Here is a 17651-nt window from a genome sequence, read left to right on the forward strand (position 1 = left end):
AAAGACACACCGGTTAGTAGGTTAATTGGTCATTGTAACTTGTCGAGTGATTGGTAGTGGCTGTCTGTCATGTTCGACGATGAGTGTGGGAGAGTTTTTAAAATGGAAAAGACATTGCGCCGTGACAGTTCCACTCTCTAGAATTCGGAAATGGTACGAGTAGCCATCATAACTAGGGTCTTCCTTGGTGGCAGTGGATGACCATGACTTCTCTGCCTTGTCATGCCCATCTCTCTCCACGGAACTGCCTTCCTGACTATTGGATCATATTGTAGATCTCATCTGCCCAGTCAGCCGGAGCTGACTTCACACATTAGGACAGACACATCCCTATCTCACTGGGATATGAGGCTTGCTGGCTACCCTCACTTGGTTTAGCCTGCCTGTTGAGGTGGTGTACCAGATTGTGACTGCTGTCACATGCAAACAGCTACTTGAAGCCACAGGTGAGAGTTTAATGTTCGGCAGGGACCAAAGGTGAGAGAACTGCCCCAGGATGGACGTCAGGCCCTCCCCTGGATACCTCAGAAATCCCTATCCTGAGGCATGGTTGGGGTCAACCATGGAAGTTTTGTCCTAGCTGTCTATGTGATAGACAAGCCTGGGCAGTCCGATATGGAGAGCAAGCTATTGCCCATGCATCGGACTTCCCTCTCCATGGAGCTGATGAATCCAAAGGAACTGTTGTAACCAACACAGTCTGGCACCAGCAACGTCACAGAAGATGTCAGTCAGCGTTGAACTGAACATAGGATTGACTGTCTTAGGGATCCCGGCTCCTCTGGGTTTATTCCCGAAGCCTTCCCCATTAGTGAGTGTAGTCGCAAGGCAGTGGAGGTTTGAGATCGGAGTTTTCCTTCTCCTAGATGAGCTGCTGACCACGGCTGAAGAGCCCCATCTGTCCAGTGTGACTGGTTTTAAGCTGCCAGTAGCCTGCTTTTGCCCCTTCTCCTGTCAGTAGAAATGATTATGCTGGGCTTAGTAACTAAGACACAGGCGAAGGCAGGAGCTGAACTTGGCTGCCAGAGGCTATTTGAGACATACGCCATTGGAGCATTCAATAGAACTGAGAAATAATAAGGGTAGAAAGAACCTAATGGGAGTTATCTACAGGCCCCCAAACAGCAGTCTGGATGTAGGGTGTAAGTTGAATGAAGAGTTAAAATTGGCATGTTGCAAAGGTAATGATACAGTTGTCATGGGGGATTTCAACATGCAGGTAGACTGGGAGAATCAGAATGGTACTAGACCCCAAGAAAGGGAGTTTGTGGAGTGCCTCCGAGATGGATTCTTAGAACAGCTTGTACTGGAGCCTACCAGGGAGATTTAGTGTTGTGCAATGAACCAGATTTGATCAGGGACCTCGAGGTAAAGGAACCATTAGGAGGTAGTGACCATAATATGACATGTTTTAACCTACAATTTGAGAAGGAGAAGGGAAAATTGGATGTGTCAGTATTACAGTTGAACAAAGGGAACTATGGAGCTATGAGGGAGGAGCTGGCCAAAGTTCAATGGAACAATACCCTAGCAGGGAAGACAGTGGAACAAAAATGGCAGGTATTTCTGGGAATAATGCAGAAGGTGCAGGATCGGTTCATTCCAAAGAGGAAGAAAGATCCTAAGGGGAGTAAGGGGCGGCTGTGGCTGACGAGGGAAGTAAAGGGCAGTATAAAAATAAAAGAGAAGAAGTATAACATAGCAAAGATGAGCGGGAAACCGGAGGACTGGGAAGCTTTTAAAGAGCAACAGAAGATAACAAAAAAGGCAATACGCCAAGAAAAAATGAGGTACGAAGGTAAACTAGCCAAGAATATAAAGGAGGATAGTAAAAGCTTCTTTAGGTATGTGAATAGCAAAAAAATAGTTAAGACCAAAATTGGGCCATTGAAGACAGAAACGGGTGAATTTATTATGGGGAACAAGGAAATGGCAGATGAGTTGAACAGGTACTTTAGATCTGTCTTCACTAGGGAAGACACAAACAATCTCCCAGATGTAATAGTGGCCAAAGGAACTAGGGTAAAGGATGAACTGAAGGAAATTTATATTAGGCAAGAAACGGTGTTGGATAGACTGTTGAGTCTGAAGGCTGATAAGTCCCCGGGACCTGATGGCCTGCATCCCAGGGTACTTAAAGATGTGGCTCTAGAAATTGTGGACGCATTGGTAATCATTTTCCAATGTTCTATAGATTCAGGAACAGTTCCTGCTGATTGGAGGGTGGCTAATGTTGTCCCACTTTTCAAGAAAGGAGGGAGAGAGAAAACAAGGAATTATAGACTGGTTAGCCTGACGTTAGTGGTGGGAAAGATGCTGGAGTCGATTATAAAAGAGGAAATTACGACGCATTTGGATAGCAGTAGAAGGATCAGTCCGAGTCAGCATGGATTTATGAAGGGAAAATCATGCTTGACTAATCTTCTGGAGTTTTTTGAGGATGTAACTATGAAAATTGACAAGGGAGAGCCAGTGGATGTAGTGTACCTGGACTTTCAGAAAGCTTTTGATAAAGTCCCACATAGGAGATTAGTAGGCAAAATTTGGGCATATGGTATCGGGGGCAGAGTACTGACATAGATTGAAAATTGGCTGGCTGACAGGAAACAGAGTAGCGATTAATGGGTCCCTTTCGGAATGGCAGGCTATGACCAGTGGGGTACCGCAAGGTTCAGTGCTGGGACCGCAGCTGTTTACAATATACATTAATGATTTAGATGAAAGGATTAAAAGCAACATTAGCAAATTTGCTGATGACACAAAGCTGGGTGGCAGTGTGAAATGTCAGGAGGATGTTATGAGAATGCAGGGTGACTTGGACAGGTTGGGTGAGTGGGCAAATGTATGGCAGATGCAGTTTAATGTAGATAAATGTGAGGTTATCCACTTTGGTGGCAAGAACAGGAAGGCAGATTACTATCTAAATAGAGTCAAGTTAGGAAAAGGGGAAGTACAATGAGATCTAGGTGTTCTTGTACATCAGTCAATGAAAGCAAGCATGCAGGTACAGCAGGCAGTGAAGAAAGCTAATGGCATGTTGGCCTTCATAACAAGGGGAGTTGAGTATAGGAGTAAAGAGGTCCTTCTGCAGCTGTACAGAGCCCTGGTGAGACCCCACCTGGAGTATTGTATGCAGTTTTGGTCTCCAAATTTGAGGAAGGACATTCTTGCTATTGGGGGAGTGCAGCGTAGGTTCACAAGGTTAATTCCCGGAATGGCGGGACTGTCATATGTTGAAAGATTGGAGCGACTGGGCTTGTATACACTGGAATTTAGAAGGATGAGAGGGGATCTGATTGAAACATATAAGATTATTAAGGGATTGGACACACTGGAGGCAGGAAGCATGTTCCCGCTGATGGGTAAGTCCAGAACTAGAGGCCACACTTTAAGAATAAGGGGAAGGCCATTTAGAACAGAGATGCAGAAAAACTTTTTCACCCAGAGAGTGGTGGATATGTGGAATGCTCTGCCCCAGAAGGCAGTGGAGGCCAAGTCTCTGGATACATTCAAGAGAGAGTTAGATAGAGCTCTTATAGATAGCGGGGTCAAGGGATATGGGGAGAGGGCAGGAACGGGGTACAGATTGTGTATGATCAGCCATGATCACAGTGAATGGCGGTGCTGGCTGGAAGGGCCGAATGGCCTACTCCTGCAACTACTGTCTATTGTCTATAATAGGTAGTGGGAGCTTATCGCCACTATCCCCCTCCCACAGGTACTACAACCTTAAAGAACCAGTCCTCTTCTAGTACTAATTAAATTGTGAAAAAATGGCAAATAGTGGTGTTTGGCGCGATTTCATGAATGCTAGTGCAGGAAATGGAGGTACCTAGCTCGGAATGGAGCAGATGGGCCAAAGGGCCTGATTCTCTGCTCTATCAGAATCAGATTTAATATCATTGACATGTCGTGAAATTTGAAGTTTTGTAACAACACAGTGCAATACATAATATTTAAAAATATAAATTACTATATGCAGGATATATACCATAGCTACTCCAAAGCAGGTGTATTCAAACATATTTTCAATCTCTCATTACTACAGTCGGAAGTTCCCACCTTCTTCAAATGCCCCCAAGATCAGGGTGAGCTGCCTTAACTGTCATCCACTAGCACTCACATCCATGGTGATGAAGTGCTTTGAGAGGTTGGTTATGGCTAGAATTAACTCCTGTCTCAAGAAGGACCTGGACTCACTGCAATTTGCCCATCGCCACAATAGGTTTACAGTGGATGTGCTCCTGTTGGCTATTCACACGGCCTTGGATCACCTAGACAATACTAATACTTATGCCAGGATGTTGTTTATTGACCACAGCTTAGTGTTTAATACAATCACTCCTATAGATCTGATCAAAAAGCTCCGAAATCCAGACCTCTGACCTTTGCAAATGGATCCTCGACTTCCTCACTGAAAGACCAGTCTGTTTTTAATTATGTATTACAATGTACGCATAACTACAGATTTCATGGCACATGCCAATTCTGATTTAAGGCGACTTCTCACAAATGATCAAAGCCCAGATTTCCCACAGATCCAACGAAAGTTTGAGATCTCCCACCAAACCCCAATGAGTTTCCATTGATCCTCCAAGAATTTGGATTATTCCTCAAGTTTTCCCACAGAGCCTCAAAGAATTGTTTTCAATTAACCCTCCAGAAATTGGGATTTTCCTTTAAGTGTTCCCACAGAATCTCAAAGAGCTAAGAAATTTCGCCCCCCATTTCCCAATAGTTGAGGGAGTGACCCTCATATTGCCCGCTGGCTGAGGAGAGGCTCCCTCCCGCCATTTTCCCCCGCGCGCGCTCGCCGGGCTGACGTCACTTCCTGGAGACGCCCGGGCTGTGACAGCGGCAGGAAGTGAGGCGGCTTCTCCCTCCCAGCCCTCACTTCCTCTCCGTTAGCGCATCCCCGATGGCCGCCGCTACATCCCTCGAAGCAGTGAAGCGCAAGATCAAGGTGCTGCAGCACCAGGCGGACGACGCCGAGGAGCGGGCGGAGCAGCTGCAGAAGGATGTGGTGGCCGAGCGCAAGGCTCGGGAGCAGGTGGGTGAGCGCTGCCCTCGGAAGTGTGGGGTGGGCGGGGGGGTCCTGAGTGAATTGCCCGCCCCGTCTTCTGAGTTTGATTCTCCTCCCATCCCCACATGGTTTTCAGTGAGTTGGAGGGATGTTACACTCATCCTCATCCATTCTCCAAGCCCTCTTCCTCCCCGCCCTCACTTTCTGCCCTCAACCCCTCCCCTCATTTCCCTTTCCTCTCTCTCTCCCCCCCCCCCACCCCACAGATGACTGTGTAATTGTGTGTGTGTGTTCCTTCTCCCAGTATTGGTATGACAGAGAGAAAATTAACCGTTCGCACACTCTCAGGTGCTTGTCTTTGAGTTAAATTTCACTGTAAACCTCCCACCTTGCCACTCTCAGAAAAGTGTAGACGATATTCTTCTCCATAGAGGTGTCTGATTGCAACGTCCCCCCTCCCCTTTTTCGCCTCGCCCTGCGGCTCCGCGGTTTCTGCGGTCTTCAATTTTGTCCTCCTGTTTCTTGCTGAGGAAGTTGATGCCTGTCGATTTGGAGTTACAGTGTTCCCTCGGTTATTCATAACCAGGGTAAAATTAATTTACTTCTTGGGGGCAGAATTCTGCTGTGAAATATTAAGTTCAACAGATTAAAGTAAATTTATTATCAAAGTACATATATGTCATCACATAAGGTATAGGAGTAGAATTAGGCCATTGGGCCCATCTAGTCTGCACTGCAATCATGGCCGATCCATTTCTCAGGCCCAATCTCCTGCCTTCTCCCAGTATCCTTTCATTGCCCTGACCAATCAAGAATCGGTCAATTTGTGCCTTAAATATATCCAATGACTTGGCCTCCATAGCTGCCTGTGGCAATGAATTCCACAGATTCACTACTCTCTGGCTAAAGAAATTCCTCCTCATCTCCATTCTGAATGGACATCCCACTATTCTGAGTCTGTGTCCTCCCACTATAGGAAACATCCTCTCTGCATCAACTCTGTTGAGCCCTTTCAACATTCACTAGGTTTCAATGAGATCCCCACTCATTCTTTTGAATTCCAGTGAATGCAGGCCCAGAGCATCAAGCTCTCCTCATAACCCTTTTATTCCTGGAATCATTTTCGTGAACCTCCTTTGAACCTTCTCCAAAGACAGCACATCCTTCCTTGGATAAGGGGCCCAAAACTGCCCACAATACAAGTGAGGTTTCACCATTGCCTTATAAAGCCTCAACATTACATCCTTGCTTTATATTCCAGTCCTCTCAAAATGAATGCTAACATTGTATTTGCCTCCCTCAACACCAGCTAACCTACAAATTAACCTTTAGAGAGTTCTGCGCAAGGACTCCCAAATAACTTTGTGCCTCAGGTTTTTGAATCTTCTACTCATTTAGAAAATAGTCTACACTTTAATTCTTTCTACCAACTTGCACCACCATACACTTCCCGACACTGTATACCATCTGCTATTTCTTTACCCTTGTACCACCCTGAGATTCATTTTCTTGTGGGCATTCACAGTAAATACAAAGAAACACAATAGAATCAATGAAAAATCACACACAAGACAAACAACCAGTGTGCAAAAGACAAACTGTGGCTAATCAAGAACCTATCTATCTCAGCCTTAAATGCAGCCAATGACTTGGCCTCCACAGCCGTTCATTGCAACAAATTCCACAGATTTACCACCCTCTGACTAAAGGCAATTGTTCTTGAGGTGAAGTTACTTTCACACCACCAATGGGCTGAGAACTTGTTTCTTTCAAACCAGTGACCATTTGTATAAGTTTGGTGTAGACTTCATGGGGAATCAGCAGGTAATGGTGCTGAGGCAATTATCCCCTCTTCCACACCCCCACCCCCCTGGTAAATTTTGTAGGTTTAGACCATAAGATCAGAATTAGACCATTCAGCCGATTGAGTCAATCAGAGGACGCAACCTTGAAATAGAAGGACATCAATTTAGAACAGAGGTGAGGAGGAATTTCTTTAGCCAGAGGGTGGTGAATCTGGAGGACAAGCCATTGGTTATATTTAAAACAGGTAGGTCACAGGTTACACGAGAAGATCAGATTTCTGAATGGTCCATGAGCACTACGGTGTTATTCCTTTTTCTGTAAAGGTTGAGAGGGATAATAAATCTGCCACGATTGAATGGTGGAGAATACTCAATGGCCTAGTTCTCCTCCTGTGTCTTATGGTCGGCTTCTGATATGATATTTGGATAGAAGTTCATTGGTGAAGAAAATGGTTAGAACACAGCTCATGTCGTTCTGGGCTTTGGATGATTAACCTCGCAAGGCCAGAACTATTTACCCCTGTGTGGATTTTTTTGTCAACAGCATTGTAACTGTCCGTGGATAGCTTGGCCACAGGTCTACTGCAGATGAATTATTGTCTGTTCCTGTAGCATTTTCCCTTTTCACTACCTGTCTTCACCAATCACCTGGTGGCTCTCGCCATCGTGGAGACTCTTCTCCCTTTAATACCATTCATGACTAGAGCTTTAGTTTATTTGCTTGCATATACTTCTGTGTTGCAGCATCTGATGTTTATAGGCTCCCAGCGTGGATACATCCCGTGGCTTGCTAGCAATAGTAGGGTGAGGGATGTGCTGGGCCACGGGGTTAGGATGCATTGCTGCTGCCATTAATGTTGGACCTTCGTGCCTCATGCATTCCCAGTTTTGAACTTGTCCCATTCAGCACAGTGTAGCAAGGTGAAGATTGCCCTCTCTAAAGTTCAAAGTAAGTTTATTATCAAAGTATGTATACATCACCATATACAATCCTCAGGTTAATTTTCTTGCAGGCATTTGCAGTAGATAAGAAACACAATAGAGGAGGCTGATGGTTGAAGGGTAATAACTGTTTTGAACCTGGTGGTGTGGGACCTAAGACCCCTGTACTTCCTGCCCGATGGTAGCAACAAGAAGAGAGCGTGGCTTGGATGCTGGGGTCCGTGATGGATGCTGCTTTCTTCTGGAAAACGCTCCTTGTAGATGTGCTCATTGGTGGTTGAGAAGGCAGAATTTTGCAGTGCATAATGACTGTGGAGTGGTCACAATGGATGCCTCTTCCATGGGTAGATTGAGGACAAAACCAATTGAGTTGGTTCATTTGCTACCTGCTGGAGACCCAGTCTAGCAGGAGTGTTCTTCAGGAATCGGCCAGCGATGCTTACAAGCCACTCTAGGTGAAAGATATTCAGGCTTTCCCTGTACAGAGTTCACTGTTTCCTTCAAGTGCTGTTGAAGGAGTACTGATTCTTCAGTTGGGGGATGATGACATTTGGCAGGCAGGAGTATAAGGGGGGTAATTTTGAAAGGAAGAATGATAAAGCATTGTTTAAAAGGAGAATTGCTACAGAAAACTTGCATTGGTGCCACAGATAAAAGAAAAAAAGACTGGCTTTATTTGTCACATCGAAACATCAAAGTTTTAAGTGATATGTGTCATTTGCTTCAAACCAAATCAGGGGATTGTGCTGGGCAGCTCACGTGTGTTGCCACACATTATGGTGCCAGGGTAGCATGCCCACACCTTACCAGCCCTAATCTGTGCACCTTTGCACAGTGAGAATGTGCAAACTCCTTAAGAAAGAAGGGGAAACTAAACCCAAATTGGGGATCGCTGGCGCTGTAGTAGTGTTACACTAACCACGATGCTGCCGTGCTGCCCCTCTGGAAGGCTAAGGGACCTCATCCTTGGGTTTATTGGTTGTTAACGCAAACCACTGATGTCACTATATTCAATGTACATGTGATACGTAAACGATCCTGAATCTGAAAGGGGATGTGGGACTTTGTACCATTTTTAACAGCACCTTGACAGCCTGAGGTAAGAGATAGGGGTTTGGCTGACCAGTCAGACGGCAAACTCTGCACTGCACCGGGACTGTCGTCCCAGGTTCTGTGTGCAGGTTCCTTGCATGAGGATTGAATGCACAACCCAATGATCCTTAGGTTAATAATGTGTGACTAATGGGTAAGAGTGCCCCATACATCAACATGTTTCTGAAGTGGACATGTTGAATGGTTAACACCTTCAGTGGAGATCAGTTGTATTCTGCACTCAGTCTACAGCTGACAGTTACTGATAATTCTTAACTGTCCGTTAGTTCTCAGTTAGTTTTACTGTCAAAGTAAAAGAAAAGGAATTTATTTTATGTGAAAGGATGTTATTGTAATTGGATGGTGACTTTAACTGATTTTGGTGAAAGCTGAATGAAGTGATTGAAAGAAAACTCATCAGTTGATTGTGTGGCATTGCAAAGCGAATTTGACATCTTTCCACACACACACCCCTCCATCTTCAGCTGACAGCTTCTTGCACTGTTGCTAGGAGGAGGTAACATCCTGCTTAGTGGTGATAAAATCGCTCATGGTTCTACTTGCCTTTCCTTCCCATATATGGACATTAAAAAAAAACACTTGCACACGGCCTCTGACATTGCTTTGTAGGGTAAATGTGGACTTTAATGTTCCTCAAATGTCTAATTCAGCAGGAATACTCTCTCCTTGTACACCCTGTAAAACCCTTGAGCATGTGATTGGGTCACCCCACAATCTTCACTTTCCTAGTAAAGAGCTCTGGCCTACACAGTCTTGCTAAGTGTGTCCTCTTAATTATGACACCATTCTTGTGCTTTATTTTCAGGATCTTGTTTGTCCAAGTCTTTGCAGGTCAGAATACTGATGATATGTGCAGCATGTCTGTTTCCTGTGGGAGTCCCCTTTCTGTGCAATTTAGCTGCTACTTGGAACAAAGCTTTGAAGAATCTTTTGTGGTGTTTTTGAAGTACTTGTGCTGTTTAACTGCCAGCCTTGTGGTGTAATATGTTGGCTGATTCCAATGTCACAGCAATTGCCACATTATTTGACATGGGATTGTGAGGAGGTGTGGAAATGACCCTTGGTTGGACTCTGTTTAGTGCGAAGCATCTAGAGGAGTCCCAGCAGTCTCGTTCTGAAGTATCGACTATTTATTCCCCCTCATGGATGCTACCCGGCCTGCCAAGTTCCTCCCAGTTGCTCTGGATTTTCAGCATCTGTAGAAACTCTTGTGTTTGTTTTACTTTGTTTCTACTCTGCATGTATGTGTGTGTGGGGGGGGGGGGGAGACAGATGGAAGTGTTGGTGCTGATATTTTAAGACTGGTAAGAGGTCCACTTATGGAGAGAGACCCCAGCAAGAGCTTGGAGCTGGGTGGGGAGAGGAAGAAGAGACAAATTTACTCTTGTTTCATGTGCTAAATGTGCAATGTAGCAATGTTGGTGCTGCAAACTCCTGAAATTTCACTGACATAAAAAAAATCAAATTCCAGAGATGATCTTCATCACATCGTGCATTTGGCACATGCAACAGAGTGTAAATTGCTTCCTAAGCTTGCCTGCGTAAGGTTGAAATATGCTGGAGATAGTTTCCCTACTATAGAAAGGTGATGTGGCCTTGCTTTAGGGTTGGGTGTACCCTGAAGGGAAGTTGATCTACTATCAGATTGATCAGGTGAATTCAGAAAGCCATTAGCTCCCATTTTCTAGAAAAAGTGCTCTCATTGAAACCTACTGAATATTGAAAGGCCTTGATCGAGAGGATGTTTCCTTTAGTGGGGGGAGTCTAGTCAAGGACCCAGCTTCAGAATACAGTATGTCTCTTTAGAACTGAGAAGAGGAGGAATTTCATTAGCTGGAGGGTGGTGAGTCTGGCAACAGATGACTGGGGAGGTAAAGTCGTTTAAAGTGGTTGATAGGTTCTTGATTAGTAAGGGTGTCAAAGGTTACAGGGAGAAGACAGAAGAATGGAGTTGAGCCGACTCAATGGGCCAAATGGCCTAGTTTTGTTCCTACGTCTTATGGTCTCAGTTGATGTTGTAGTGCAGTGGTTTAGTCTCAGTTGTTCTTTGGTGCGTTGGGAATTTCACATCTCAGAGAGTGGCAAAGTGAGTAAAGTGTTTCTCCGGGGGGGGGGGGGGGGTGTGGTCCCTGTGCTTCAGTGATGAATTCCTTCTCACAATGGTCAATGCCATAATAGGGTGCTTTTTATGGTTTTAGTGATGTCTGCGTTGTGGGAGCGTCCATGACTAGATCTAATAAAAACAATTTAGTCACTGTGAAACTCCAGAAAGAAGATAGGGGAAACATCGTAGCTCAGTTGCAAGGATGTAGGGTTTGCAAGCGTGTGGTCGAGTGAGCAGCGATGGTGCGAAGCTGAGTAAACACTAAGGTAGAAGGATCATGCTGATGGAAGGAGAAGAAGGAGGGTAAGACAAGAGTGGCCGGATCATTAATACTGGTATTGACCTGTCAGGCCAAATTCTCTACATCTTCACTAACCCCTGAGATGGAAAACAGAAATTGCTGGAATTAGGCAGCATCTGGGAGGGTGAATTAGCTGATTTTTTTTTCCCCAGGATTTCTGGGGTATTTTTGCACCTGGTGGAATTGTTTCCAGTGTTTCAGTGTTTTTGAGGGGTGGAATGATTTGGCTTTGTGTCAAGTGATCTGCAATGCTGAAAATGGTACGAATTCAGAAAGGAGAATGCAGGAAGAGAACCTTGGCCCTTCAAACATGATGGAAACAGAACAGATGTCGGGGAGGAAAAGTTAGAAATACAGGAGAAAAACCCAGTCTGGATGAAGTGCATTGACCCAAAACGCCAACTGTCCATTTCCCTCCATTGATGCTTCCTGACCTGCTGAGCTCATCCAGCACCTTGTGTGTTGTAGGAGAAAACCTTGCTGCTTTTGATCGTGTCCCACTGACATTTTATTTGAGGGTATGTGCAAATAGCCTAAATCTGCTCCTATGTCTTACGGTCTTAAATGACACAAAGGTACTTGGCATATTTTCAAGGAAAAGTTAGCTTTATTTGTCACATGTATATCGAAACATATAGTAAAAGGCCTTGTTTGCATCAATGACAAAACAGTCCGAGGATTGTGCTGGGGGTAGTCTGCAAGTGTCACCACACATTGTGGCTCCAAATAAAATGTCCACAACTCACTGAGCCTAACCTGTAGGTCTTTGTAACGTGGGAGATGCCGGAGCACCCGGAGGAAACCCGCACGGTCACAGTGAGAATTACAAACTCAACAGGAGTTGAACCCGATTGCTGGCGCTGTGAAGCGTTACACTAACTGCAATGCTACCATGCCAACCATTGACTTCCTGATATATGGAATGATCTGTCTGGGAGGCAAACAAGAGCTTTTCACTGTACCTCAGTGAAACGAATTGAATTTGATGCAGACATTGCACTGAGGCCTGTCCGGGACCAGTGACCCGCTGCTGCTGGTGGCCTTGAGAAATGGCCCACCTGGTCACAAGTTCAGGGTGAGACACGAGTGCACACGACAGGAAAGGACCTTTGGTCCTTTAGTGTCATACAGACCCTTCTGCCCAAATGGCCCATACTGACCAAGATTCCCATCCAAGCAGGTCCCTTAAAACCTTTCCTATCCATGTACCTGTCCAAGTGGCTTTTAAAATTAGTTATTGTACCTGCCTCTGACAGCTCGTTCCATACTCTCAACTACCTGATGCTCACCAAATCCCTATTTATTTTTATTAAATTGAGAATTACAGCACAGTTACAAGCCCGTACAGCCCATGTTACCTATTAACTTTCCAGCCCCTATGAGGTCAGGAGGGAAGTGTGAAAACTCCTTACGGAGAGCAGTGGTAGATGAACTCTGACTGGTGCTGTAAAGTGATTGTACTAACCATTACACTGCCGTGCCATCCTCCTCGTCGATTACTGCGAACATTGTTGAGAGTAGTTGGAGCTTGCATGAATGATATAAATTTTGGCCAGCCATAATTTGCTTTAGATGGAAGCATTTGCCGCAGTAGTGTGGAGGTTAGTGTAACTCTATTATAGCATCCTGGCATCCTCTGTAAGGGGTCTCTGTGTCCTCTCCATGGAATGCATGAGCTTTTTCCGGGTATTCCGGTTTCCTTCCGCAGTCCAATAAAGTACAGGTTAGTTGTTCATTGTAAATTGTCCCATGAGTAGATCATTGAGGGTTACTAGGCAGTGCAGATCCAAAGGCCAGATCCGCCTATTCCAAGCCATATTGCTAATAAATAAATTCTTCCATCAGAGCGTTTCCTGTTGGATTGTGAAAATAATTATTTCTTTTGTTGTGCTTAAGATGGTAAGAGGCATGAGTAAAGTGGACAGCCAGGTCAGAAGTGGCTAATACAAGGGGGCATTATTTTAAGGCAATTGGAGGAAGGTACATGGGGGATGACAGGTAGATTTTACACCAAGTGGTGAGTGCATGGAACATGCTGCCAGGGGTGGTGGTTTCATTTAAGAAACTCTTAGATGAGCCCATAGATGATAGAAAAATGTTAAAGAAAAGTTCTATGTTGGAGGGAAAGGTTAGGTAGATCAGCACAACATCATGGGCCGAATGGCCTGTACTGTACTGCGATGTTCTGTGAAAATCAAGCTGTGTGGGCTATGGGGCTCAGTTAGGCACACGAAGGAGCCATTTTGTCTGCAAGTAAGAGTCTATGAATGTGTGCAAGGTCCTGTGACTGCATTTTGTGGTTCCTCAAGCTGAGCAGCAGCAGTTGGATTTTGTGTGAAGAGGAAGTGGCAGTACTGTGACTGGCTCTGATAGTGAAGGAGCATCAATCGCTAACAGTTTAATTGTGTACAAGAATAGCCACGGCTTCAGGGCGTTCTGAAGCCCTCTGCAGCCCGTTGTAAAGTAGGGAAGTTTAGCAGCCAGTTCATACACATAAGGTCCCTCCAAGAAACGGAGAAACATTGTGATGCTCGTAGTTGAAATATCTGTCTGGTCACCGGCTACAATCTTCAGTGTGGTGTGATCACTCCAACTAATCAGGGAGTGGACTTTAAACCCCACCCCTTCTCTCCACTTGCAAAAGAAAATCCTTCGGCAATGAAGCATTTCCTCAGTGCAAGACTGGATGAGCAGACCTAAATTTAGATGCTCAGGTGGGGCATCTCCCGAGCACTGACTTCTAAGGGAAGGTTGCTGCCACTGGATGACCGTTGGAGAGAGGGGAAGGGACAGAAAGGGCTGAGGAGGGAAAAGAAAATCTGTTTCACTGTTTCTGCCCGTCCTCTGCTAAAACTGAATTGTAAAAGCCTCCAAAATGTAGTGAACTGTTTGTGAAAGTGATGGGGAAGGAAAGAATGGGAGTAATGTAGAAATTGTTTGGGGGGGGGGGGGGAACAATCGAGTTCAAGAGCAGCTATGCAAAACTCTGGTTTGACCACACTTGAAATATTGTCAAACACGAGGAAATCTGCAGAAGCTGGAAATTCAAGCAACACACACAAAATGCTGGTGGAACACAGCAGGTCAAGCAGCCTCTATAGGGAGAAGCGCTGTGGACGTTTCGGGCTGAGACCCTTCGTCAGGACTAACTGAAAGGAAAGATAGTAAGAGATTGAAAGTAGTGGGGGGAGGGGAAAATCCAAAATGATAGGAGAAGACCGGAGGGGGTGGGGTGAAGCCGAGATCCAGAAAGGTGATTGGCAAAAGGGATACAAGGCTAGAGAAGGGAAAGGATCATGGGACGGGAGGCCTCGGGAGAAAGAAAGGGGGAGGGGAGCACCAGAGGGAGATGGAGAACAGGCAGAGTGAAGGGCAGAAAGAGAGAAAAAAAAGGTGGGGGTAAAAAAGCTAAATATATCAGGGATGGGGTAAGAAGGGGAGGAGGGGCATTAATGGAGGTCAATGTTCATGCCATCAGGTTGGTCAGTTCTGGTCATCTCACCGTAGGAAGGATGTGGAAGCTTTAAAGAGGCTGCACAGAAAATTTGCCAGGATGCTACCTGGATTGGAGAGCATGTCTTATGAGGGTACGTTGAGTGAGATAGTTGGAGAAGGATGAGAGGAAACTTGATAGAGGTGTACAAGAGATAAGAGGCATGCATAGAGTGGACAGCTGGAGACTTTTTTCCAGGCTGGAAATGACTAATAAAAGGGGGCACAATTTTAATGTAATTGGAGGAAGATATTGGGGGAGGGGTCAGAGGTAAGTTTTTAAAAAACATTGTAATGTGCTGTTTACGGTGATGGCAGAAACAGACACATTGGGACGTGTAAGCACATGGATAAAAGAAAAATGGAGGGCCATGCGGGAGGGAAGGGTTAAAGTAATCCAGGCAGCACAATCCTCACTGATTTGATGCAACGATGCTTTTCACTGTTTCGATGCACATGTGACAAATACAATAATCTTAAAAACAGCTTTAAACAGGGCACTGGTACGCAATAAAGAGCAGTGACCATTCTTCAAGAGGGGAAGGTAGAGGGAGGAAGTGTGACTTGAACTGATGTGGAGGGAGGAAACAGAAGTGTGATGAAGAATAGATTCTGAAAGAGTCTGAGTTGCCTCCCCCACTCTGAAGCTGAGTGAAACTTTTGGATGTTAACTTGTTGACTTCACTGGCAGGGTGAGGTCAGTCTGAACCATCTGCACATGTTAGATTGTGGTGGAGGAAAAGGAGATGTGAGTTTATAATTTCAAAGCATTCTAACCAAATCTGGGAGCTGCCTAATCTTAACGTTTGTACCACAGATCAGTTACATTGCCAGTCAGGCACCGTTCACCTCTGCAGGAAGACCTGTGCAGTCACTCATTAGCTGAATGAGCACGGACTAGGTGCATTTTACAGCCGCAGTGCTGTTCTTATGACTGAAATCTCACAGTATGACTGAGGAACTTGCTGGTAAGGCTGTCTAGTCACTAGCCCTTTGCTGCCTACTTTTGTCACTTCTCACCGCAGAAGCTGGCAGGGTTGGGCAAGCCCTCTGGGTGTGTCTGCTTCCTGAAAGTACAGTCATGCATATGGAAAGGTGCCGTGTAAGCATCAGTTAAAAAGCACTGCCACAACGACAATGACTTGAACTCAAAATCCATGTCACAGATGATATATCAAAAAGATCAATCTGTTCCCTCACAGAACATAACAGCACAGTTCAGGTCCTTCAGCCCGTGATGTGTGACGACCCTTTAACCTACTCCGTAGCCCTGCATTTTACTTTCATCCATGTGCCTGTTTAAGGGCCTATTAAATATTTCTAATTTACCTCGCTCTGCCACCACCTCTGGGAGTACGTTCCAAGCACTCACCAATCTCTGTGGCCGGCTGGTGGCGCAATGGCATCAGTGCCGGAGTCCGGAGCGAAGGTTCCCGAGTTCGAATCCAAGTCGGGGCCCCCCCCCCCCCCCCCCCCCGAGCACGCTTTCCATCCGTGCCAGGTCGAGCGTCGAGCTAACCACTCGGCCTTGTAAAAAAACAACGGTCGGGTCAGGAACATTCATACCGTGACCCAGTTAATCCGAAAGGAGACCAATCCTAACACCACGCACCAGACAAGAATGACTGACTGACTGGTGCGACACGCTAAAAAAAACAAACAAATCTCTGTTTTAAAAAAACACCTGCCTGTGAGGTCTCCCCTGCACTCAGGCTACCACTCTATCATCATCAAATGCCTGTTTAGGGCAGCAATGAAGGTCTTCGATCTCTTTCTGTCCTTGGCCACCTTCTCTATTTTGCCTCAGGTGTAGTTCAGGGTCCTAACTTTTGCCTCTAGACTCAGGAATACCATCGCACACACATTCTTCATTGCTGTTTCTGCAACATTTTTTTGACCAGTCAGGGTTGTTAGCCTTGAGCTGAACCCCCAAACCTGGAGGACCCAGTGGAACATTCTTAATCTGGCCTCTAGTCTTTGACCTGTTTGGTGTGGGTGAACCTACAAAGAGTCAAAGCATAAAGCCCCAAGTTGCTCTCTGGGTCATTGAGGCACCCAAGCCTCCAAACCCTATGACAAGGTTGTGGTCCTCTTGGAGGTATCCACTCTGCCTCTTATAATGTTTTACACCTCTATCAAGACATCTCATCATCCCCTCCAAAGAGAACAGCTCCAGCTCGCTTAACCTATCCTCAATAAGACAAGTTCTCTAATCCTAGTAAATCTCCTCTGTACCCTCTCTCTAAAGCTTCCATATCCTTCCTGTAATGAGGTGACCAGAACTGAACACAGTACGCCACGTAATGTCAAATGATCCCATTTGGGGAAAAGGTTTTCTTTCGTGGCAGACCCTGAACTAGCTACTGCTAGAAGACTGATTATCTACTTTGTAGAGTTTACTATGTGAGAATGTTGTCACTGCTCTCACGTACATCTGTGCTTTATAACCTCCCAAAATGGTAAAAGTTACATCATCAATGTACTGTGGAGAGCATTTTCACTGGCTGCATAATTGTCTGGTATGGGGGAGGGGTGGGTGGCTACAGTATAGGATCGAAGTAAGCTCCATCGTGGGCACTAAGCTTCATAGTATCTACAACATCTTCAAGGAGCAAAGCCTCAGAAAGTGGTGTCCATCATTAAGGACCCCCCCCCCCCCCCCAATCACCTAGGATTTGCCCTCTTCTCATTGCTACCATCAGGAGGCAGGTACAAATGCCTGAAGGCACACAGTCGGTGACTCAGGAACAGCTTCTTCCCCTCTGCCATCAGATTTATGAATGGACATCAATTCCATGAACACTATCTTACATGCTGTAATTCACAGTATTTTTTTCTCTCTGTTACTATGTATTGCATTGTACTGCTGTT

At 45.5% G+C, this 17651-nt stretch overlaps 1 protein-coding gene across 9 annotated transcripts in view; it reads left to right on the forward strand.

The window, feature by feature from the left end:
* LOC140735710 (tropomyosin alpha-3 chain) overlaps positions 1 to 17651 on the forward strand; it is an 83050-nt gene that overhangs the window by 17195 nt on the left and 48204 nt on the right. The window contains exon 1 of one of the 9 annotated variants that reach the window (XM_073061122.1): positions 4874 to 5050. The exons of 5 other annotated variants lie outside the window; for them this stretch is intronic. In XM_073061122.1, the coding sequence (XP_072917223.1) occupies positions 4919 to 5050 (132 nt within the window). In that variant the 5' untranslated portion in view covers positions 4874 to 4918. Of the gene's footprint in view, positions 1 to 4873; positions 5051 to 17651 lie in introns of those variants that run through there. 3 more of the 9 variants (XM_073061121.1, XM_073061120.1, XM_073061119.1) reach the window with 3 other exon arrangements.

The sequence above is a fragment of the Hemitrygon akajei genome, chromosome 11 (genome assembly GCF_048418815.1).
Source record: "Hemitrygon akajei chromosome 11, sHemAka1.3, whole genome shotgun sequence".
NCBI lineage: Eukaryota > Metazoa > Chordata > Chondrichthyes > Myliobatiformes > Dasyatidae > Hemitrygon > Hemitrygon akajei.